The sequence below is a fragment of the Mixophyes fleayi genome, chromosome 5 (genome assembly GCF_038048845.1).
Source record: "Mixophyes fleayi isolate aMixFle1 chromosome 5, aMixFle1.hap1, whole genome shotgun sequence".
NCBI classification, from domain to species: domain Eukaryota; kingdom Metazoa; phylum Chordata; class Amphibia; order Anura; family Limnodynastidae; genus Mixophyes; species Mixophyes fleayi.
The window spans coordinates 88718305-88743372 of record NC_134406.1 but is presented as its reverse complement, the minus strand read 5'-3'; the positions used below and the strand labels follow the sequence as shown (position 1 = coordinate 88743372).

Below are 25068 nucleotides of genomic sequence, written 5' to 3'. Positions count from 1 at the left end.
AAGGGTTGGTATTAAGTAATAATCATATGTTGTAAAGAACAAACATATTTCTTGTGTGCTCTGCAATGAGTTAGCTATGGAGCCTTAAACAAAAGTATAGTTCTACTTATTACAAATTTGCGTATTTTAGGGTATATATAGTTAAAGCTTACGTTTTACTGTAATATCTGGAATAATTTGTTTTGCATGCTAGGCAACCAGTTCCTTTTTTTATTCCTGTTGATCAGTCTCTATAGATACTGGAACCCAGGCATGCCTGCAGTGTGCAGGTTGCACCACCTTAAAAACTACATATACAAAAATACATATACAAACTACATATATAAGAAGTACAGATAACATCTGATTTCATTAAATGAGTAATACAAATGATGACAGAGACCTTACATGTATAGAACACAGGCCTTAAAGCAATGCTGAAAATATTATAGCTACGTCATAGGCAGTGGTCGAAGTGTTAATTTAGAATTGGTGGTATTGATGTAAGTGAATAGAATCTGACAGTGTTACAAGGAAGGCAGTAGGAGAAGTGGCAGTATGCATAACACTGTATACACTCCCACTTCCACCACTGGTCATGGCTAGGAGAAACTTAAGCTTTTCCGTATTTAAATCTTTTGTTATTATAGATTTTGTTTTTTACTACTAAATTCTTCAATGCAGTAGACAACTTGCTTTACTGTAAAGCCCAAGCTAGGGAAAATAATTAGGAAAGAGTGAAAGAATAATGAGTGCAATTATATCAAGAAAGACATTACTCTCCATTAGAATAATCATCCTATTATAACCTATTTTATGTAATTCAGTTACTCATTCGTGTTTATCATGTGGGCTATTAAATTTCTTGGCACATTACCATGTGTTTGATGTGCTTGTAATTATTGGTACTGTCAAGTGGTCAAATAAGGTCATTAACACGGCCTTAACAGACAGTTGCTGCTAATCAGGTGTGCATCATTATTTGAACTTCAGGAAGTGCTACCACCTCTATATAGAAGAAGAAACTTTGGCGGTTCAGTCTGGGGCATTCAGGGTTGTGTTAACATCATGCAAAGGAGAAAAGACATCTGCAATTATCTCAGAGAAGCAATTGTTGCTGCTTATTGGTCTGGAAAGTGTTTTTTCCAAACAATCTAAGGTCTATCATTCTACAGTGATTAGAAAATTATTCACAAATGGAGAACACTGAAGACCACTGCCAATCTTCCCAAAAGTGGGCATCCAGCAAATGTAACCAAAGATCAGTCTGTACTCAGATAAATTGCATTGCATCTGAAATCTACATAGGCCTATGTTAAAAATAAAAAAAAACACATTGTCGTATGGCTTAGATTTGGAAAGTTGCCTCTGACTGTAACACAAGACTTCTGGAACAATGGTCTCTGGACAGATGAGAACCTTTTAAAAACCGCCAAACAAGCTGGTGGTGGGGTGATGATCTGGGATTGTTTTGCAGCCACGGGACCTGGACGCTTCATAATCAAAGTACCCATCATGATCTCCACTTATACCAAAGTATTTTAGAGGTAAATGTGATGTCATATATCTGACAACTGAAGCTCAGCTGATATTGGATCATGCTATAGGACAAATTATCCTAACCACACCAGCAAATCTATAGCTGATAAAGAAAACAGTCATGGTTTTGGAAAGGTAAAGTCAAAGTTTAGACCTCAACCCCAGTGAAATGCTAATGTGTGACCTTAAGAAAGTTGTGCATAAACCAATACCCTCAAATATTAATGAACTGAAACAGTGTTGTAAGGAGGAGTAGCCCAAAATGCCTCAAATGTAATGTAAGACTGATAAACATATACAGAAAATGACTACTTAATGTTATTGCTGCTATTTGTCACAAAATTCTCAAATTTTAAGGAATAAATGTATTAATCTGCGGTTTATGCAGGTCGCCGATAATCAGCGACTTTACAGGCCAGATTTAAAATGGCAATGTCTTTAAAGGCAAGTTTAGCCTTTAAATATATTGCCATTTGAAATCTGCCCTGCAAAGTCGCTGATTATCGATGACTTGCAAAAACCGCAGATTGATACATTTACTCTTAGGACTTGTACTAGATGATTGTTAATTATCTCTTGTTATGCAAAACCACAGATTTGGGTGGATTTTTGACATGACTTTATGTTCCTCTCATTGTCTGCTTAGAGTTCCTTACTCTTCTCTACTAGAGTATACATGTGCTATTCGTATCATTACCGTATGGCTAAAGCAAGCCTCTACTTATAATAAGGTCTCTATACATGTCTCTACACATGTCAAAGAATAAATAAAACCTTTAAGTGATATTATTTACTACAGCGACGCTCATTCAGTAATTATTTAATTTGAGATCATTGATCTATGTATATCAATTGCCAATTCTGAAAAACAATTTGTGCGTCATTATATGTAGCAACTTCTACTTCTCATTTTCATGTTTGTAAAAAACACAAATGCTGATAAATGTCTATACCACATAAAGTGTGTGTGATTTAACTCATAAAAGAGAACTGTGCTGGCAGGGCAACTATGTTTTGTGCTTTGAGGACGAGACGGCCGCCTCAAACTCACAATAGTTGAGCTCCCTCGTCTCCAGTCTGTAACAACTTGCTCTTAGAAAAGATCAAAGATCACCAGTGATCAATGCTCTTCTCCATCACCAGGATGTATTTTAGTCACCATGGCAACCATGTTCTCTTGAGCCCTAGATTAATATATCATCAAAAAGAAGGGAGTAAGAATAATGTCCCAATATGTATAAATAATTACACTCACAGTTGAGTAGGTAACTTCGGTTATAAATGCACACAGGAAACCGGAGAAACAGCGTTCATCCAGACTGGACACCTAGGGGTACAGATAACGGTGAAAAAGCAGCATTGACACACAAATATTCAAATTATTTAGATATTAAATACAATATGTAACATTGGATGACATTTATGAAACTCTGGGGGAAAAAAATTGTCGTGTTACACATACCAATAAATCAAATGTTTGTGTTCAGTTTCTAAAAAGCACTAGAAATATAACGGAACCTGATTGGCCACTCTGGGCAACACCAATTTTTTTCCCCTTACACCCATTTTCATAATGGTCATCCAATCTGTGCATGAATTTAAAGACCTTCTAAAGTGACTTATCTCTTTCCTCAACCTCAGGAGGCTGGGAAAAAAATGAACCCTGCTCCCATCATCACCATCCCATTATTATCCCCGTTTCCAAATTTTGCACATCAACAGAACATGGTTATTGCCAACTAAGCAACAAATTGCTAAAAAAAAGTGGCACTGCCAGGGGTTTCTATCAGAACAGTTGCTCCCTCTTTTCTGTCCACACCTGTGATCAGATGACAAAATATGAATAGTTATAAAGTGTGCAAAAAATCCAATACCACAAAATGGTAACATTATGTGAGGGCTCTGGCGAAATCTTTTCTATATGGTCCAGAAACACTGGGTTGTGCCAGCTGAATTCTGAACCAATGCAAACCACCTAAGTTGTCTATAGACACAGAATAGAAGTTCAACCATACGAAACATATCACGTACACTTGCAATTTAGATTGAGCTATTACATCTTTTATCCATAAAGTTTGAGATTTAGGAGTTTGCTGAAATATAAACAACATGCAGAAAATATACCAAATTACCTATTCATGTAACCTTTTCCCTTTTTTTTTTTTTTACAAAACTCTACCAAGAAACACTTTGTGGTAACAGGTTTGGCCTAAATCTACCTTTCCAAAACAGCAAAATCAGAATTATAGCACTTGAAAATGATAAGGCATATTTAAATTTACATAGTAACATAGTAACATAGTTGATGAGGTTGAAAAAAGACACCAGTCCATCAAGTTCAACCTATTTTGGATCTCCTGCGATCCTGCACTTATATTTGAAATTAATCCAGAGTAGGCAACCGCCCATCTGTTTCAATTTTGAAAAAACCCCCAGACTCAATATTGCAATCCAATTTTTACCCTATATCCACTACTATCCTTTATTTTAAATTAACGGTCGTATCCCTGGATACACCTTTCTGCTAAAAATTTGTCTAGCCCTTTCTTAAACATATATATTGAATCTGCCATCACAACCTTCCCTGGCAATGAATTCCATATCTTGACTGCCCTTACTGTAAAGAACCCCTTCCTTTGCTGGTTGTGAAATTTCCTCTCCTCTAACCTTAGGGGTTATGGTCCTTGGGGTAAAAAGTTCCCATGAAAGCTCTCTGTATTGACCCCTAATGTATTTGTACATAGTAATCATATCTCCCCTTAGACGCCTCTTTTCTAAAGTAAACATGCCTAAACTGGCTAACCTTTCCTCATAACTTAATGACTCCATACCCTTTATCAATTTTGTCGCCCTTCTCTGAACCCTTTCTAGTTCCAAATTATCTTTTTTATAGAGTGGTGCCCAGAACTGTACTGCATATTCAAGATGAGGTCTTACCAATGATTTATACAGTGGCAAAATTACACTGTCTTCCCTTGCATCTATGCCCCTTTTTATGCATGCCAATACTTTGTTTGCCCTTGCAGCTGCTGCTTGACATTGAGCACTATTGCTAAGTCTACTGTCTACGAGCACTCCCAAATCCTTTTCCATTATAGATTCTCCCAAATTAATTCCATTTAATTTATTGATTGCGTTCTTGTTTTTGATCCCTGAATGCATAACCTTACATTTATCTGTGTTAAACCTCATATTCCATTTAGCCGCCCAATCCTCCAGTTTATTTAAGTCCCTCTGTAGAGAAGCTACATCTTGCTCTGATTTTATTACCTTACAGAGTTTAGTGTCATCTGCAAAAATAGAAACTTTACTCTCTAAACCATCACCAAGGTCATTATTAAATATATTAAAAAGGAGTGGTCCCAGCACGGAACCTTGAGGAACTCCACTTAAGACCTTTGACCAATTAGAAAATGTTCCATTTATCACAACTCTCTGTTCCCTATTCTCTAACCAGTTTTCGATCCAAGTACAAATTTTGATTTCTAGACCCAGTTCCCTTATTTTGTAAACCAACCTCTTGTGTGGCACTGTATCAAAGGCCTTTGCAAAATCTAAGTAGACCACATCTACTGTCCTGCCCTGGTCTAAGTTCCCACTAACTTCCTCGTAGAAACTAATTAGATTAGTTTGACATGACCTATCCCTCACAAATCCATGTTGATTCCCACTAATAATTTTATTGCGTACCAAGTAATCCTGAATACTGTCCCTTAAAATACCTTTCAGTAGTTTCCCCACTGTTTTGCTAGTTTGCACTATTTAAAGTATAATGCATAAAATGTATAGGAATTATATGGGTAGGCCAACAAGGCACACTATTTAAGAAACTAGACATGATACTGTCTTCATTTAGAGGTAACTTACCTTAATAACGTGATAACTGGTGAAAGAGGGGGGAGCACATGATTCATTCATCTACCAAATACACTTTTAAAATGTTTATATAACAAGGATTGTCTGAATAGCTAAAAGAATTTGTAAAAAAAATATACATATACATTATATATATATATATATATATATATATATATATATATATATATATATATATATCTGGTTTTCCTTTTTTGTTGTATGCATATTTGTATTAATTGACTCTTTTTCATTTCTGTAGTGTAGTGGGTTATCTGCTTAGGGATAGAATGAGTACCCTAATGCCTGTAGGAGACAGGGTGGAGAAGAGTGATCAAGGCTTGTTTTCCTGCAGTATAGTGGGAGGACAGATGCTATGACATCATCACACAACATGACACAAGACGTCACTTGTCTCCACTGCTTCACCGTAGCTCTATGGTAACACTTGCATAGACCGCTATAAAAGAGCTATGGTCAGCTTGTAGTACTAGCGGTTTTGCAAACATGAAGAACAGGTTGTGGTGCAATCCAGCTTAAGGTAAAAGCTGGGATTCCTGGGGGGCATATTTTATTTACCAGGGGCTGCCATAATATAATATAATTATAGATGTTAGTAAGTAGTAGCTTTTCTCTCAGAGCATACATTAGTACTCAAATTTGATGGGTGCTGTAGCCTTGCTAACAGCTTCTCCATCTCAGGAAGAGTAGCGTGCCCAGGGGACAGGGAACGATACAGTACAAAATACCATAGGGTAAATGTCCCCCAAAGATGCCAAAAACAATGTACATATCTGCCAACTTAAAAGTTTTCCGGAGTGAACAAGGAACCGTGCAGAATCACCTCATGCTCAAGAAGGGGAGTTCTCTGGGGTCGTTCACAGTACTTCCAAAGAGCTGGCCCCCCCCCCCCCATCCAATAAAAAAAATCCCGTCAATGCTGCAGGCACCTGTTGCTGATACACACACATTGAAGGGGCTCGCCTCCCAACTGTCTTGGAATCAAGATAAAAGTCCTGATCAGTGGGATGGAGGTAGTCACAGAAACCCAGAATTTGACGGCAGATAAGAACCACATGGCCCATCTAGTCTGACCATTTTTTTTAACCTACGATAACCTCAAACTCTATTTGATCCTTTATACTTTGTAAGGATATCCTTATGTCTATCCACTACCCTTTCTATGAAGTACTGTTTCCTGAAATTTCCTCTGAACTTACTTCCCGCCAGTTTCAGTGGATGTCCTCGTGTTCTAATACTTCTCTTCCTGTAAAGAATGTTTCCCTCCTGTACCTTTTTAGAACCCTTCATATATTTGAAAGTTTCTATCATGTCCCCCGTTTCCTTCTTTGCTTCATGCTATACATATTAAGATCTTTTAGTCTTTCCATGTAAGTTTTGTGCTGTAGGCCATGCACCATTTTAGCTGCCCTTTTTTGTACAGTCTCTAATATATTTATATCCTTCTGGAGATATGGCCTCCAGAACTGAACACAGTATTCTAGATGAGGTCATATCAAACACCTATACATTGGCATTATTACTTCTTTCTTTCTGCTACCGATTCCTCTTCCTCTGCAACCAATCATCTGACTTACCTTCCTCATTGCTTTGTTACATTGCTAACCGGCCTTTAAGTCACCTGAAATAGTGACTCCTAGACCCCTTTCCTCCTCATTAGTTTCTATTATAAAGCCGTTAATACTATATTTAGCCTTTGGGGTTTTTGAGATCCAACTGCATGATTTTGCATTTTTGGGCATTAGACTGTAGTTTCCACACTCTTGGCCATTCCTCTAGTCTACCTAGATCATCAGTCATTTTTTTTTAACCATACTGGTGTGCTCCTTTCCAGTCCTCTGCAATTACTCCTGTAGCTAGTGACTGATTAAATAATTCTGTTATTGGCATTACCAGCACCCCTTTACACTCTTTTAGATGTATCTCTTGAATGTATACCATATGGCCCCATTAATTTATCCCCTTTCAGTTTTGAGAGTTCTGTTAGGACCTTCTCTTCTGTAAATGTACTTGTATCTACCTCATTTTTATGAATATACTTGCAACTTAACTGTGCCCCTCCCCTCTCTTTCTGTAGTGAACAATGAGCAAAAATAATTATTAAGATTATCTGCTATTACCTTGTCTCCCTCAACAACTCTCACACTCAGTCTTATTATTCCTCCTTTTTGTCTTTCTCCTTTCACTTATATACCTAAAATAAGTTGTGTCCTCTTTACCTACTGACTGGTCCATTTTCTCTTCAGCCTGTGCCTTTGCACATCTGATTACCGTCTTAGCGTCATATTTATCATTAACCACTTCTTAAACACGATCCATTTCAATCCTTATTGCAAAGATATGGATTTAAATATAACTATTCATTAAAAATCTCCACTAGAACAGCAGTCACAATAAACTGCTGTTCCTGCAAAGACCTGTGTTCTATGTCCTCTATTGTTACTATTGCAAAGTGGCCACCTTTGCGATAGTGCCTGGAAGGAAGAGCAGGTAAGTAGCAGCGAGGGAACAGAAGTTCCCTCTACCACGATGCTCTCCCCAAAGGCTTCAATGGCTAATGCCAGCTGGCACAAGTTCCCAATGGACATCAATGGGGACTGCTTAGAAGTGCGAAGAAAAAGGCAAAGCACCAGGTATCTAAGATATCTGCTGCGATGCCCTATTAATAAATTTCAACTTTACTTTAAAATGCGGCTGCTTTCAGGGGATTTTGCTGAAAAAACAGATTAATAAGCAGCCTCTAACAAGCTATACCTTTTTGTCTTTATTATTCTGAGTCTGCCTATATTTCTTATAGGCCATCTTTTTTTGCTTTCACAATACTTGCAGGGGCAAACGCAGGATTTGTAGAGGGGGGTTTCCACACCACGCCGCCAGTGGGCGTGACAAGCATGCATGGGGGCGTGGCTATAATTTTAGACAGTGCTTGGCTGCTCTCCAACTCTTCATATCCCCATAATATACATGGGCAATCCTGCTTGCCCTACTGTTAGGTGCACACATCTCTTCCTTTTCAAGCAGAGCCGTGTGAAGCGGGGGCAGGGTCTAGCCACCTCAATAATTCAGTGTCCTAGGCTTGGATGGGGGGTTTCCAGGCACTAGGAAACCCCCCTCGGTTTGCCTATGACTTGCTACTTCTTTTGCAAACCACACTGGCTTCCTTTTCCTAACCATTTTGGTACAAAGGTCTGTTGCTTTTAGTATTGCAGTTTTTATTTTTTCCCACCTCTCTTGCACTCCTTTCAAGTTCTCTGTCAAAAAGTCACATTTTCCTAAATCACAGTCAGGTTGTAGTATGCATTGTACTACTTAACATGATCACCAGGGTTAGACAACCAGTGATGCTCTCTAGCTGTGGAAAAAGTCCTGAATGACAATGTATGCTTTGACCTGTAGTTCCACAACAGCAGACAAGCCACAAGTTGCCTAACTTCAGCATAACCACATTGGTGTGAGGGGAGCAAAAGAAGTGTTCGCAGGCAGCCTCAGCATAACCACCCACTCCGAGCTTCTCTTTGAAGGACAGCATTTTATAGACACAAAGGGGTATATTTACTAAACTGCGGGTTTGAAAAAGTGGAGATGTTGCCTATAGGAACCGGTCAGATTCTAGCTTTCATTTATTTAGTACATTCTCCAAAATGACAACTAGAATCTGATTGGTTGCTATAGGCAACTTCTCCACTTTTTCAAACCCACAGTTTAGTAAATATACCCCAGAGACTGAGCACAATTTGGTCATATTCAATCATGGCAACACAATATATAAATCGATACTTTAACAATCTCCCCCCCCCCCCTAACAACATTCTAAATAATAACTCACAAGTGCAAACCCAGACACATTTGTGATTGCTAGCACATAGAAGATTAAATAATCTTTGTTTTGTAAATTGAATATATAATGATTACCATATATAAGGAACAAACGATTCACTTAACTATGCAAACCCCTTTCACATTTGCATGTTCTATACAGATATCATCCTTTAACACACTCACACACATTACAAGCGGTTTCTTTCCCAATAGAAACTGAAGGCTGAACGTTGGCGCTGGGTTATGACAAGCAAAGGGCAGCGACCAATCAGAACCTCTATAAATGGCCGCGCGACTTGTCGCCCAGCTGTAGACATTGGTATCGCACGAGTGCGCGATTGTCAACCCCAGCCTGTGCTAAGCGCGCTCTCGTGTTCATTAGAGCTGGACAGCGACTGCAGTCCTGAGCGAGAGAGGTGAGTGGTCGCTGTACGTACTGACCCAATAATGGGCATCTTCCTCTTATTATCTATTATTAGATGTAGCTGGGCACTGCAGACGTATAATTAACATTGCATATTTCATGAGACGTGACTTTGAAAGCTGCAAAGGGCATACCTAGTGAGCACAAGTGAAGTGTATTGGTAATATATGGGTAAGACTCAGAGTTTTACATCATGCTCAGTGCACAACCAAAAGAGAGTTAACATATTCTGGAACGTTAAACTGAACAGTGGTGTATAGCACTTTTGACAATGAGCACCTTAAAAGTCATGGCAAGAATATAAAACAGTGATAAACTCAATGTAAACTATAGTACCCGAGAAAAGTCAACATTTAACCACAAGTCATATTCTGTAGAAATAAACTGCATTTGTAAATAATAATAAATTAATAAACTATTACTGCATTTGTTTTTATAAAGTCATGTTCTGTTAATCGGTGTCATTAGTATAAGAGCTATATTTAATTACATTTATTGAACACTGTTAATTTTCATGGTTGTGTAATTAGCAGTTGTTCTATTTAATGTTTTCATAATGCATGTTTGACATTGGAAAACCACCTAGCAGAGTGCTTGTAACACATGGGGATGGGGGGCAACAGGCCGCACTAGGTGCCTTCACCAGTGACCCCAGCCCCTTCCTTCTTGCCAGATTTGTTTCAGCACCCAGATACTTGTTAGAGCTTCTAACACATGTTTGAAATGCCTGCTGATATGTTATTACAGATAGGTGTCTCTTTCTTTGATTTAAATGTATTGTTTTAACTTATTACTGTGATTGAGGTGGATGTGGCCCTTTTTAAGATTAGAGGGCTGCACTATGCGACCCCCGAAGAGTATCGGGTTGCCCATCACTGTTGTAATACTTTGGTTGACACTCTTAGAATAAAAGACCTCATTTGATTATGTGCTTCACTTCCTCACCTCTCCTCAACAAACTATGTATGATGGGACAATTTGTAAAATTCATTCAGGGATCATCAGATACCTCTCCAGCAGCCTTCCTGCTCTCCCCTGCATTCAGTAACATAAATTACCAATGTATCCCAAGTACCCCCCAAATGTGCATTAATGTCTTCTCTTTTGTTTTTAAAAAGTTTTATCTATTGCTAACATTGTACTGTTATTTTGAGTTTAATTTAACTTGTTGAAATACCCCTTCAAATTTATTTGGTATTTCAACATGAAACCATGGTGTTCAGCATATAGAATAAGTGGCAATAATGGTGAAAAATTCATAGAAACCAGCAAGTGAGGGATTCAGATAAGCTTTTGGGGTGTATTTACTAAACTGCGGGTTTCAAAAAGGGGAGATGTTGCCTATAGCAACCAATCAGATTCTAGCTGTCATTTTGTAGAATGTACTAAATAAATGACAAATAGAATCTGATTGGTTGCTATAGGCAACATCTCCCCTTTTTGAAACCTGCAGTTTAGTAAATATACCCACTTGTCTTTTAAGCTATAAGATGTGCCAACAAATGTGAGTCCCTATATTGGTCCCTGTTTGCCAGGTAAGTGTATGTCACAGAGATTGACAAAAGGAATATGGTCATGTCTATTGCTTATTATACCTGGATAATTACATAATGTTAACATGAAGAAAATATTGCCATTTTTAGTTTAGTATATATTCACAATGTGTGCCTTCAGCATGGTAACTGAACATGTCCTCCACCCTCCCCTCACACCCTGAGCTTGAAACGTCAGGCGGTCCTAGTCTATTTATGTCCTTGAATGCAGATGGAAGAGAAGTGCAGCCACATCTTATGACCATATGCTGCAGGGTGTGACTCCTGCCCCTTTATCTTTACCACACATACCGGTTCAGATAACACCCATTTTGCTGAATAATTGCCTTAGGCAAATGAAAACGTGCATATTTGAGCAGACTCCGAGCATGAACAAAATGGTTTTGTCACAGGACATGATATATAGTACAAGTTGACCAGTACATGATACTTATGCATTTTAGTCAAATCAAGCTACTTAGGGGGGTATTCAATTGTTAGCGAGATCCCTGGAAAAACGAGCGCTGGAAAAATATTACCATTAATACGGTAATATGCGCGTAAATACCGTTAATACGGTAGTTTACTCGCTGAATTTCATCTCTCAGCTCAGGGAGCTGCGAGATGAAATTCAGCGAGTAATTACCGTATTAACGCTAATATTTTTCGAGCGCTCGGTTTCCGGGGATCTCGCTAACAATTGAATACCCCCCTTAAGGTCTTAAAAAGGTTCTTGTCATGCATTTGGGCCTAGCCCAGGCCTCCTCAGGGGAAGAGCGTTACTTCCCGATGCAAGCGCCCTTTTTAATGTGTGTTCGGGAGGTAAAATTACCTCACGAAAATGAGTTTGAGCCCTCAACTCGTAAATGTAGCCTTTACTACCCCTCCCACGGGGGAAAAGGGGGATGATGGAAGTTAACTGACTTCACTATTCTAATTTTTTTGTCAAATAATGTCAGTTTACCAAATTTCAGGTCAATTGGACGAGCCCTTTCTGAGAAAATAGTTTTTTCCACAGACACACACACACTAACACACGCCGCTAGGCTTTTACTTTTATATATTAGATAATGCTAAGAATTTAGTAGGTCAATGTATAACTCCACCCAGCAGGTGTCACTGCAGCTTGTTTTTTTTTTTTTTCACACAGACTAACACACGCCGCCAGGCTTTTATATCATAGATACTGCTAACCACGGGCGGCACTAGGATTGTGGGTGCCCTAAGCAACAAACTGAAATATCACGACAGAAATATATATATTGTTAATAAAATACAGTGACCTTTAAATGACCTAAAGATAAAACATGGGAATTGCACTAAAACATAAATGTAACCGTTTCATCCTATAGCAGCACCAGTATTAGATAAATCTAGTTGGTGACTGTTAGTTGTTTGCTTACAGCACAGGCACGTTGCATACATACACAGCATCATGTGGTCAAGAATATATTACATACAGCATTGGGGAAAATACTCACATAGAAATCTATCTTTAGCCTGGGTTTTCCTTAGGAAACATCCATGTGTAGGCATTGCACAGTTAAAAAAAGAAAGAAGGGTACAGTAAGGGTTTCCTTGCGGAATTGCAAACTGATGCAGCTATGTCCTTTGCAGCCATATTATTTACACGCTGATGATGATCGCCAACACTAGCTACAGCTTCTGATTGGCTGATTATGGTATCACTTCTGACGCTGCCTGGTGCTTTCTTCTTTGATCGTGCAAATATTTTAGGTTATTGAATGTGTATATTTTTTTGTTTTTGCTTTTAATTCGTATGCGAAAAGGAAGGTTATATCTGCTGTTTTATATGAAGCTAATAGGAAATGCAGTATTCCCTATGAAAACATTTCTTTACAAAGCTTCATTTTATGGTTCTGTGTATATCTATGTAAGTACACCTGCCGTAAGCCTGGTGCATATTCTACAAATACAGAGCCGGACATCTCTTGAGATGACTCTGAAAGTCCTTGGGGACCCCAGGCATAGAATAAAATAATAAAATGTTTATAGTGAAGCACTGTTATATGAACTTATTCTGTGTGGTGGTTTGCAGTTAAACACGCATGTAAGATGCAGAAAATATGCCTTTCATAGGTCGTTTTTTTTTTTTTTTGTTTTTTTTCTAGAAGCTGTAGACCACTTGTATTTTCCAACTGTATGACTAAAAAAAATTGTAGAATATTCGCATGTCATTTTGTGACCGTGGTTAAGATCAAATGTTCTTTTTTTTCATTATGCTAATGGTAATTCTCCACCATATGGTTTAAAATCCATTGCATTTGGTCATTTAGGGGCATATTCAATTGTTGGCGTTATAGCCAAAAATCTTGCGGTGCACGCACTATTACCGTAAATACCTGTATTACGGTACTTTTCTCGCTGAATTTCAGCTCGCGGCTCAGGGAGCTGCGAGCTGAAATCCAGCTTACTATTACCGTAATACTGGTAATAGTTTTTCCGCGGCGGAAACCGCGGACAATTCAATATGCCCCTTAGAGCCAGCCTGTCAGTGGTAACTGTTTCATAGGAGAATTATTCCAATGCCAGGCTTGGTGAACATTTTCTTCTGTCAGTTGGATGGTGTATCTGCAATGAGCACATCACAATACCTAAAAAAGTATTTTGCGCTATACTTAGAAGTGACTTGCAAGTAGTGATAAGTGATGCTGTGGTGAAAGTGCGTTTTGCTGGTTAGGGTGCTGTACTTCTTTTATAAACTGATTGACTGCTTTGGTTATTACTGCTTAAATGTTTTATTATCAATCTAACCGCTCACCTCTTCTTTCCTTTGTCTTGCAAAGTAGCACAATGTTCGGTGTGGTGGTCGTGGGAATTGGCATTGCTGGTTCTGTGAGGATCAGAGACCTTCTTAAGCCACTGCAGTCCAGCCCCTCGGAGAGTCTGAAACTTAAAGGCTTTGTGTCTAGGTCTGTTTTAACAGTGTCAATTTTGTGGGAAAAGTAGAGAATCATGCTGTTGTAAGGACATTTGTTTTGTTATGTTTTTGTTCTCATTTAAAGGGACTTTTAGATGTAGCCAGTAGTAGTAAGATATTGTCAAATAGTATAAATGGTTTTGAATTTTAACCCACAAGTGTATTTCTCTGACATTTATCCCATGCTTCCAAATAGCAGATAACGGCGCCACTCACAGAAAGGACCTACTTATAATGGTGGGTGGTACATAAACTAATAAGGCTGTTTCCCTAAAATTGATAGCCCCCTTTAATCTGTAGAAAGCCATTAGAAGCATTTACCATGGTGATGTAGAAATAGAAGCCCCCTGAAAGACGGAGATAATTCCATAGGGAAAGGGAGAAAAATAGGTTGAAAATGCATTTACTGGTACAAAATGCTAAGAGCTTTTAAATTTTCTTATGGGTTTCTGATAATATCTTGCATTGTTTTACAGTATGATAGCTAGAAGTGCTTGCCACTATTAGTGTTTCAGAGAACGGGCAATCTAAATAGAGTTAATTTATTAATTAGCACACACACACAATGGGCCTGATTCATTAAGGAAAGTTAACTAAAAAATTGAGTAAGTTCTCTCCTGAACAAAACCATGTTACAATACAAGGGGTGCAAAATAGTTTTCTATTTTGCACATAACTTGAATACTGTCTGTTTTTTCATGTAGCACACAAATATCAACTTTAACTTTCAGTGTACAAATAAGCTGTCAAGTATCTGTGTGCTACATGAAAAAACAGTCAGTATTTAACTTTTGTGCAGAATAGAAAACTAATTTTTTTACTTTAACTTTCCTTAATGAATCAGGCCCAATGTGCTTTCTGATATATATATATATATATATATATATATATATATATATATATATATATATATATGTGTGTGTGTGGGCTTACTTTCCTCTTAACTTTTATTAAAAAAAATATATATTTTCACTAAACAAGCCAAATTTTATCTCTGAACTCTCACAAACCTAAAATGGGCTAAAGCCACATTCATTTCCACAAAATAACCAGCACATCAATAATATAGTTTATTCAGTGTGTGTGTGTGTGTGTGTGTGTGTGTGTGTGTGTGTGTTTTAATCCTCCTACAACACTAACTGGTCCCCTTGTGACCCTTGCTCTGTGCGCCAAATATCTAGAGTTGTCTTGTAAATTAGAAATGGATTGTCACCACACCCTTACAGCGTGCGGGCAGCACATAATGTTTTGGCTTCTAGCACAAACTAATAATTATTTTGTTCTATGCCTCAGGAGGGATCTTGGTCAGTACAATGGTGTGAAACAAATCAGCCTGGAAGAGGCATTACAGAGTACCGAGGTTGATGCCGCTCTCATTTGCACTGATAATCAAAACCATGAGGAAAGTGTCAGGTAATTGTTATTGTGACACGGGGAGCATAACATAGTGCAGAACTGACAGCTGACTGGGACGATGTGGGCTTTAGGATGTATTCTGCCTTCAGGCTACTAGAAAAACCTAATTACCTCCCTGTAATTTATTTTCAGTATATCCAAAAATATGTCACCTGATCCATCCCATGAAAAGTTGGACAATTGATGTTACATTGTTGCTGAAATAGGGGAGGACAGACAGAAGTTTAACTTACATGTGGGGATCATCTGCTTTTTTTAAAAAAAAAAAAAATAAACATAAAATATTACTCTCCTCTTGACCCTATGGAGTTCACATACTTGATATAACTGGAGACACTGGAGCATGTTTATCACAACAATGTCTCATGTTTATTTATTTTTTTGCTGCCTGCCCCATATCGTCACTCCATGCCGAATCACAGCTTATTTTTTTTTTTCATGTTCCAAAGATGTGCATTTCAGTTATTGCATTTTACTTATGCATGCCAAATTCATAAGGAGACTACATCATTTGACATTCAATAAGTACCATTTTTTTTTATTTATTCCTGATTTAATCTATTGTTAAAATTACCCATTAATAATAGATGTTTAATTAAATCAGACGATTGGAGTTACTGGAGAATTATTCATTGATTTTTATTTTTTTATTTTTTTTTTCCATTTTTAATGCATGATGAGATCTTGGTGTAGTGTAGTAGAAAATGACTTGTGCGGCATTGCAGCAGTAGCAATTTATGGTGACATGGGACCTTCTGTATGCTAGCAATAGATTTGCAGAAAAAATTGCTCCACTGTTCAATTTCAGTTTGCTTTTTTACTGTATTGCAGATGCTGTAATCATTACAAATCTTTGTTAGAATAACACTACTCGTACATGAATGGCTAAAGTACACAAAGGCAACATACCAAGTAGATATCAAAAAGTGTTGGGAGAGTTAAAGCGTTACACTTTAAATGCCTTAACTTTTGTATTGGCTGAGCTGCTCTACATCACATCTGTAACTCTTTACTTACCGGTAATTGGTCACCACTCTAAATTACAAGGGAGTTTTGTTGGGTATATAGGCCTGTTATCCACTACAGTACTATCGGTTTATGGAAAGAACAAGTGTAAATGAGATTATTGTACAATACATATTGTATCTGTCCGTTACTGACAGTGTTGCTGATGATGCCATTTTTGTTATATAGGGACAAAAGCTTTATGTTTACTGCTCTGTGACGAAAAATATTTTGGTTAAAAATATGAACATTCTTTTCATCTTTTATACTCTTTTGAAAGGCGTTTCCTTGAGGCTGGTAAGCATGTTCTTGTGGAGTACCCGATGGCGCTGTGTGCACATACCGCACATGAATTGTGGCAGCTGGCTGAGCAAAAGGGTGAGGACACTTATTAGTTTCATTTTATATGTAAGAAGAAAAATGTGAAAGCGTGTGGACCAGTGGTGGAACTACCATTGGTGCGGCAAGTGCCTTGCACTGGGGCCCATGGAGATAATGGGGCCCGCTGCATGGCAGATACAGAGGGTCGAGGGCCCCAGCTCCCTCCTCCTCACCTCCCTGCACCGGGGCCCACAGCTCGCTAGTTCCGCCTCCCGGTTTGGACCCCTAGTCAAATTGCACATTTGATAAATAGAAAGAAGAGGAGGTTGTTCAGGATACAAACTTAACATGACATGGGTCTACACCTTTTAATTACAATTACTGTTTATTTGCTGAATTTAACAGGTTGGAAAAAATCAAACCATGGAAAGTATTGGCCACCCTTCCTTTTGATTCATTTATTTTGTTAAGTCCTCAAAACTTGATTGGCTCATTAGGCCTTAAAGTAAGCCAGGTAAAGACCACGCCAGAGTTGGAAAAAATATCCTGCTCCTTCTAACCTCGCAGGCTGTGGTGCCTACTCTCAACCATGGGCTCCTCTAAACAACTGGCTGAGAACTTCTGAATAAAGATAATTGTCTGTTGCACAACAGGGAAAGCTATACATAGATAGCAAAACATTTGCTGCTCAGATTTTCCACTTAATGAAATATCATTAGGAATTTATATTTAAGGGGGAGCTGTTGATCTGGAATACCCAGCAAAATCTGTGATATAACTTGTCCTAAAATGGTGATACATGCAAAGCAGAAACCATATATTACTCCTCCTTGCAGACAGATTAAGCTGACAAAGGAATATTGGTTTGCAATACAGCATTGCTTTCATGAAAATTATCTGAATGGAAGAGCTGACGTCTGCAGTATCCAAAACAATGCACAGATAAGCCACAAACTTTCTGGAAGAAACTGCAGTGGGCAGATGAAGCAAAATGGAACCTTTTGTCCACAAAACATACATTTGGAGAAAAGAACCATTGATATACTGTAGATTTAATTTTCATTGGGAAATGGAGAAAATACACACTTCTCATATATTTACTTATACACGGGAGAGATTGTGAATAATGTTCCCAGTCTCGGGAAGCACACGATAAGATTACTTAGTTTTTCCTGTTGCGTCACTCAAAAAGAAAAGAGAATACAGCAAAATAAATATAATATGGTGTATTTTGGAGAAATCTCGAAACCATAATGACACCTTGACGTATTTATAAAGATTTAAATAGTGCTGCTCCACCCTCAATTTTGTATCCACATACAAGAAGAAGTGGACAAATTCAGCGCCTTCAATGAATGTATAATGTTTCCATGTAGTGTTATGTTTAAACACTGGTTCTTGCTTGTATCATTCAGCTAACATAAAAATTCAACTATTCATAAAAAGTAAGAAGATCTCACATAGCATATTATCCTTAGAGGATGGTATTTATTACACATATAGTAGTCTACTCACAAATAGAACAACTTCTTTCACATAGAATAAAAACAATCCATATACATAATGAATGAAAAAACGTTCTGTGGTATTGCAGATGCCTCATCCTCTGGAAGAATTTAATCAAGCATATGAGGATAGGGGTGGTAAGTTCGAGGATAGGGGTGGTAAGTTCGAGGATAGGGGTGGTAAGTTCGAGGATAGGGGTGGTAAGTTCGAGGATAGGGGTGGTAAGTTCGAGGATAGGGGTGGTAAGTTCGAGGATAGGGGTGGTAAGTTCGAGGATAGGGGTGGTAAGTTCGAGGATAGGGGTGGTAAGTTCGAGGATAGGGGTGGTAAGTTCGAGGATAGGGGTGGTAACTTCCAGGATAGGGGTGGTAACTTCCAGGATAGGGGTGGTAACTTCCAGGGTTATAGTTGATATGTTCCACGTTCTTCTGTGGGTTGTTCCTCCTATTCCCACTCCTAATACCAACGCATTTTGACGAATGTCTTTATCAAGGTAAATAGGGTATTGCTGTTCATGGATGCCTTAAATCGTGTCGCTCTATTAATCATACGGCTGGTATGATTAATAGAGCCCTGCTTTAAAATCTCACAGCAGTATAACAAACGCACTATATTGCATAATTAAGCTTAAACACGGGTGTTGTGTTTTGGAAGATGGTATCTCTGCCCTACTTGCACTTCACTATGCAAATTTATCTAGCAAGTCTCTAATGTGTCGGTCTGTGTGAATACTTACTCATCTGGCATTTTAATTATCTATGTATGCAGGTAAAGTCTTACATGTGGAGCACATTGAGCTTCTCACAGAGGAATACAGTCAGTTGAAAAAGGAAGTAGATGGGAAGAAGCTGGTGGAAGGAGTCCTCCATTTTACTGGTAATAACTGTACAGTACAAGTCACGGGTTTCTCACATCTATGGACTCCAAAATCGGCTTAGGCTGGGTACACACTATACAACATTTCTCCCACTGCGATATCCTTAACGATTTTACCAACGATTAAAAAAAGAAAGAAAAAAAGTCCCGATCTACATGCCGATTCATGTGTACACACTAAACATATTTTACACGATTTACCTTAAGATCTGTGCTCTTCATCTGTCATAACCATCGGCTGAAAGATCATGACTCTGCACACCCCATAGAGATCTATGGACACTGCAGAATTGGAACGACATTGTTCCATCAATGAACATGATTTTTAGTCTGGTTTAAAAATCAAATGAAACATTACAGTGTGCTTTGGAACAATAATCGTTCATCATTGCAGTGTACACAGACAGTAATGCGATATCGGACCGAACGTTGTTTACCGTTTCATTGGCCTGATGGTCAGTTGAAAACACTGTAGTGTGTACCCAGCCTTAGAAAATGTTAACAGGAGTAACTGCATGGAATGTAATCTACTTTTTGTGCAAATGTTTCTTTGTATTTGTGTTATTTTCTTTTTCTTATTTCTAATTCTATTTAGGTGGACCTCTAGATGAGCAGCGATCTGGATTCCCTTCTTTCAGTGGCATTGCCCGGGTGAGTTGGCTGGTTCACCTTTTCGGAGACTTGACTGTTACCTCAGCCACTAAGGAAGAGAATAAGGGAGAGCATTATTCCAAGGTCACAGCACATTTGACAACTACCGATAACAGGTCAGTATCAATTTAATAATAATATTTTGTTGGGGAATATTTTTTTATTCCTTCGCATGGTTTGTTTCATGTTTGTAAGCCTATTGAATGACACTGTAGATAGCCATCTTTGTCTGAGACGGCTGGAAACATTGAACGATATTGTAGCTTGCACTTGAATGCATACAAATTATAATTACTTGCATACCCTATAAATGGCCTATGTAGAAGGGTGTTATATTCAAGTCATCAGGTAGAATGTAATGTTCTACACCTACAAATTAAATCATACATAGGGGGGTATTCAATTGTTGCCGTTAACGCGCTAAAACAAAAAAAAACGAGCGCTCTAAAAATATTAGCGTTAATACGGTAATTACTCGCTAAATTTCATCTCGCAGCTCCCTGAGCTGCGAGATGAAATTCAGCGACTAAACTACCGTATTAACGGTATTTACGCGCATATTACCGTATTAACGCTAATATTTTTAGAGCGCTCGTTTTTTTTGGTTTTAGTGCGTTAAAAGCAACAATTGAATACCCCCCATACAGTCCCAATTTTTCAGAGGTTGTATAACAAACCACATAGCTGTAGGTTCCATATATACTACATGTAGAAAATAATACTTAAATACCAGTGGCGCACGCAGGGGGGGTTTCTGGGTCTCCAGAACCCCCACCCCCTCCGCTAAAAAAGTGCCCTACATATCGGCACTATACTATACAGCAGCCGCGGCACTGTCAAAGAAGCATCCGCGGCGGTGCTGTATTGTATACAATACAGCACCGCCGCGGACGCTTCTTTGACAGCGCCGCGGCTACTGTATAGTACAGTGCAGCCGAAATGGAGCTGCTGCGCATGCGCGGCAGCTCTCTAGGGTTTTGTTGTTTTTTTTTCGGGGGTGGAGGAAACCCCCCCCTGAAAAATCCTCCGTGCGCCCCTGAATACTGCTGCTTGTTTTATTAGTAGCTCTTTTACAAAGATCACTAAAGCTCAGATACTGTAGATGAGAACCTTTTATATAAATCCTTCCACTCGTTTTCAATTCTGTACACCTTCATTAAGGTCAGTTTAAGATAATACAATGTGCTTTTTCTTTATTCCTCAGACCATTAACTTGGATTGAGGAAAGGGCCCCAGGCTTGAAGCGTAACAAAAGAGTAAAGTTTACGTTTACATCTGGCATCCTAGACGTTTTACCTGCAGCCCCTAGTGCACCTGTGAGGCCCTTTATGCAGGATATGAACCTCTTTGCACGTAAGCTCCTGGGACAGGTATCCAAGGAAGAACTGAGGGCAGAGAAGAAACGAATACTACACTGCATTGACCTGGCTGAGAAGATAAAGCAGTTTTGTGAGCACTGAGGCTATAGCTACATTGCCTATTATCTCAACACTGATTGATACTGCTGAATGAGATTGTACTTCTAGCTTGATGTTATTTTTGACTCTGAAGGATTAAGCTCTTTGCGGGGCAGAGGGGGCTTCTAAAGTCTCTAGCCAGGCCAAATTAGGGACTTGGGGGCCTATTTATTATCAATCTGACTTTTGCCCTGTTAATTATCATCTGTCATCGCAGCAGGCAAGTCATGTCGGGACAGTGCATCCAATAGGAGGCTGTCCCTGCAATGACTCCTCTCTAACCTCCTCTCCGGGTTCCGACCAGTCTTTACTGCACATGCAGGACCTAGGGTTGTGCATGCGCAGAAGTTGTTTTATGTCAATTAACACGGGGCAGAGCTGGAATCCTGCCGGAGAGGGATCCTCGGATCCCCATAGGATGGAATGGCTAACGGAGCTTAATTCATTTGCCCACACCGCAGTCCCCACCAGTCTCCGATATCGCCTGCATTAGCCTTTTATTATAGTCAAGTTATTTAAAAATGCCTAAAACATGTGGGAAAAGTTTCTGCATGGTTTTGGACTTGATAAATAAGGCGCTTAATGCATTATCAACTTCTTGTCCACGTTATGGTTCATGATTTCTGTAGCCCGGGTTGTGAAACTGCCAATTTAATATTAGTAATTATGTTAGTATCCTATTTCTGTTTAAACTTGTGAACATAATAAATATTTTCTTGTTAAATAATCTTAACACTTTTATAGAAATTGAACAAAGTTCAAATTGTGATATTTCTGTAAACATGTTATTTAACCTATTGTTATTAAGTGCAATTGTTTTACAGTTTGAGTTTTCGGTGCTTTAGCCTTTACAAGATGACTACACTTTAAGAAATATGGATGTCAGATATGTTTTGAGAAGCTTATCTTGATGATTTCAGATTTCATACTTTAGTGTGATAAAGTTTATGCCACCAAGTGGCAAAACAAACCCGTGTGTATATATATATATATATATATAATACACATATATGTGTGTGTGTTGGTGCCACACTCCATGTTACACCATCCATTGGTTTGCTTTCATCATCACCATTTATTTATATGGCGCCACTGATTCCGCAGCGCTGTACAGAGAACTCATTCACATCAGTCCCTGCCCCATTGGAGCTTACAGTCTAAATTCCCTAACAGACACACACACACACAGACTAGGGTCAATTTTGATAGCAGCCAATTAACAGAAGTGTTAACCACTAAGCCACCGTGCTGCCTTTTTGATGTACTGCAGTCTATCGCTATTTTGTTTAGTGAGAACTGTGACTCAGCATGTTAAATCATCTGCACTCGCCTATAAAATGATACTGTGGCAAGCACAGCCATCGCCCATTTTGTGTCAGCAATGAAGTGATCTGGGATTTTTTTTACCTAGTCAAGAGCTTACTTCATAATGGACTGCACTTTCCATGATAATGACATGTAGTGCGTCACCAGATGTTAAAGTATAATGTAATCTTTCAAGTGTATTAAAGGATTTATGAAAGTGTAGGGGGTGGAAATGTGTTTCAGCAGTACAAGTAGTGGCCTAATGAGGTGAGTAAGCCCAGCATGGGTTCAGTGAGTGTCTGTGGCTCAGGGTAAGCTTCCCATCTTGCCCTCAATTAATAAGACAAAGTATAATTAAAAATTGTTGACGTGAGAAAAAGATAAGTATGGCTATATGCAGTGCTTTATCTTAAATAAGCGAATCACTCATTAAATTGTGTGTGTGTGTAGATTGTAAGCTTACGAGCAGGGCCCTCTTACCTCTCTGTCAGTCTGTATTACCCAGTATTGTTTTATCACTGTTTGTTGCCAATTGTAAAGCGCTACGGAATTTTCTGGCGCTATATAAATAATTGATGAAGATGTGTGTACATGTGCTCAGTAGAGTAATGCTTGCCACACATGATCCATGGTCACTTCTGGGCCATACATGCTATATTACAGCATGTGTGGCCCAGAAGTGACCATGGATGATGATATAGTCAAAATTGATTATTATAATTATTATGACATGTTGGCAAATGCTGTGTTTAAGGTGTCTTGGGGTTAGGAACAGCTATCTGTCTACCTCATTATTTTTTACACCCAAATGTAAGCTTTCACAGCCCTTAGCTCTGTAAGTTCTGGTGAGCAAGCAGCTAGAGAGCCACAGAGTACCTGGCTCTTTTTATTAATTAGTTATTGCCAATACTTTTACAGTGGATGTTAACAACCAGTATCTCAGGAAAAATATTCTACCTATTGCCACAAAAATGCATTTAATAATAACTATATATAAAAGCCTATTTAATGCTTTTTCGGTTGTTAGCACAAAGAAAATTGTCCAAGTACTTGATTGTATTTTAATTGTTGCCTTATTTTGAATTATAATACATGAATGTAATAGTGTAGATCTGTAATGTTACTGTATAATATGATGTGTAAGTTCTTTCAGGAAATGCAATATATAATTAAGATACACTGTATTCTTGGTCTTATTTTGTTATGTTACTTGCCAACTCTCCCGAATTCCAGGTAGGTCTCCCAGATTCACAGGAGACCTGGCAATTCTCCCGCATCTGCCCACTTCACTAGGATTTTGAGCCTCCATGATGTGAGGGAATCGCATCATTTTGTCTCACGTCCCGTGGTAAAATAATGCGTTTGTTTTTTCCCCACCTCTTTTATAATGCCATTTAATCTGGCCAAATCTATAGTTCCATTAGAGTTTTAACAGCTGTGCCTTTGTTCAGTAGCGGGTTTGGAATGTATAGATTTTTCTTAGGACCTAATTTGTCACTAATTTTTCCAGAACAATGTTCATGAGATCTGTATTGTATGATACAATTTTTAATGAGCTAACCTATCTCCTGGAATGGTAGTATTAGATACAGCATGAAGCAATATGTGTGTTAGATAATATTGCATTTACTACATTGCTACTTATCTATTCAACAAGAACCGTGTTCAGGCAATGGACAAGGTTACTAACAATCAGAGCTCTTTCTTTCCAGCTTTATAGAACCTCAACTATTGTGCCATGCTTACAAAGGATCTATACACATCTTTCCTATAAAATATCACATGTATTTTCAAAGAGCACAAAAGCCAATTGCTTTTTGTATTATCATATATTGATGCCAGTTCCCTCCCTGCGTTTAGCAGAAACTGCAATTTAAAATTGTGATGGTAAAAAAACGTGTCTAGTAAGTGGAGCAGTTTCCATGGCAAATAAACTAAAACTGCCAGTGCCTTAGTCCTGGCCTACTGATATATTTAGGATTTATAGTCTTACTGCTGTCTTGACAACGTCTCTTTGGGAGGGAGGGCAGCGCACATTATGGGTTTCTGTGAAACAAAGGAGATGCAGTATATTTCACAATGTACTATTACATATAGGACCTGCCTTTTGTTTTTGCAATGCACTACGTATTATATCTTTTATTTTTTTATAATGGTTGCACAGCAGGCATTGTTGCAAAATATAAGGTGTAGGCTCAATGTTTAATTAACTGTCCTAACTAATAAATGTCTTGTTTATGTAGTGTAACTGTAAGTAGATCCAGCCATTACTACTCTCTCTATGTACTACCAGCTGCAGTCCATTCTCCGCTCCAAGTCCAGTACCTCTTAAGGTCTTGGCACTACCCCTAGACCAGGGTTTCCCAACAGTGCAGGTTTTCTGGATCACATGTGACATAATTAGGACCACCTGTGGATCTG

The 25068-nt window shown here is 38.5% G+C and overlaps 2 protein-coding genes across 6 annotated transcripts in view; one reads left to right on the top strand and one right to left on the bottom strand.

Annotated features, from left to right (window-relative positions):
• COA1 (cytochrome c oxidase assembly factor 1) overlaps positions 1-9448 on the bottom strand; it is an 82251-nt gene extending 72803 nt beyond the window's left edge. For 2 of the 5 annotated variants that reach the window (XM_075212528.1, XM_075212527.1), the window contains exons 1-2: positions 9307-9448; positions 2774-2845 (exon numbers count right to left, since the gene is read on the bottom strand). The gene's annotated coding sequence lies outside the window, so the exon portion shown is untranslated. The remainder of the gene's footprint in view (positions 1-2773; positions 2846-9306) is intronic. The other 3 variants (XM_075212529.1, XM_075212532.1, XM_075212531.1) reach the window with 3 other exon arrangements.
• A 100-nt stretch (positions 9449-9548) lies between these two features.
• Positions 9549-23824, top strand: BLVRA (biliverdin reductase A). The gene is made up of 7 exons (XM_075212526.1): positions 9549-9629; positions 13975-14102; positions 15404-15523; positions 16812-16909; positions 19127-19234; positions 19830-20001; positions 21090-23824. The coding sequence occupies exons 2-7, from the start codon at positions 13984-13986 to the stop codon at positions 21343-21345; spliced, it is 873 nt and encodes a 290-aa protein (XP_075068627.1). The 5' UTR covers positions 9549-9629; positions 13975-13983; the 3' UTR covers positions 21346-23824.
• The last annotated feature ends 1244 nt before the right edge of the window (positions 23825-25068 follow it).

Coding starts and splice junctions, on each gene's coding strand:
- BLVRA (XM_075212526.1), top strand. CDS start 13,984: ATGTTCGGTGTGGTGGTCGTGGGAATTGGCATTGCTGGTTCTGTGAGG. Junction 14,103..15,403: donor CTTAAAGGCTTTGTGTCTAG/GTCTGTTTTAAC, acceptor TCTATGCCTCAG/GAGGGATCTTGGTCAGTACA. Junction 19,235..19,829: donor AGGAGTCCTCCATTTTACTG/GTAATAACTGTA, acceptor AATTCTATTTAG/GTGGACCTCTAGATGAGCAG.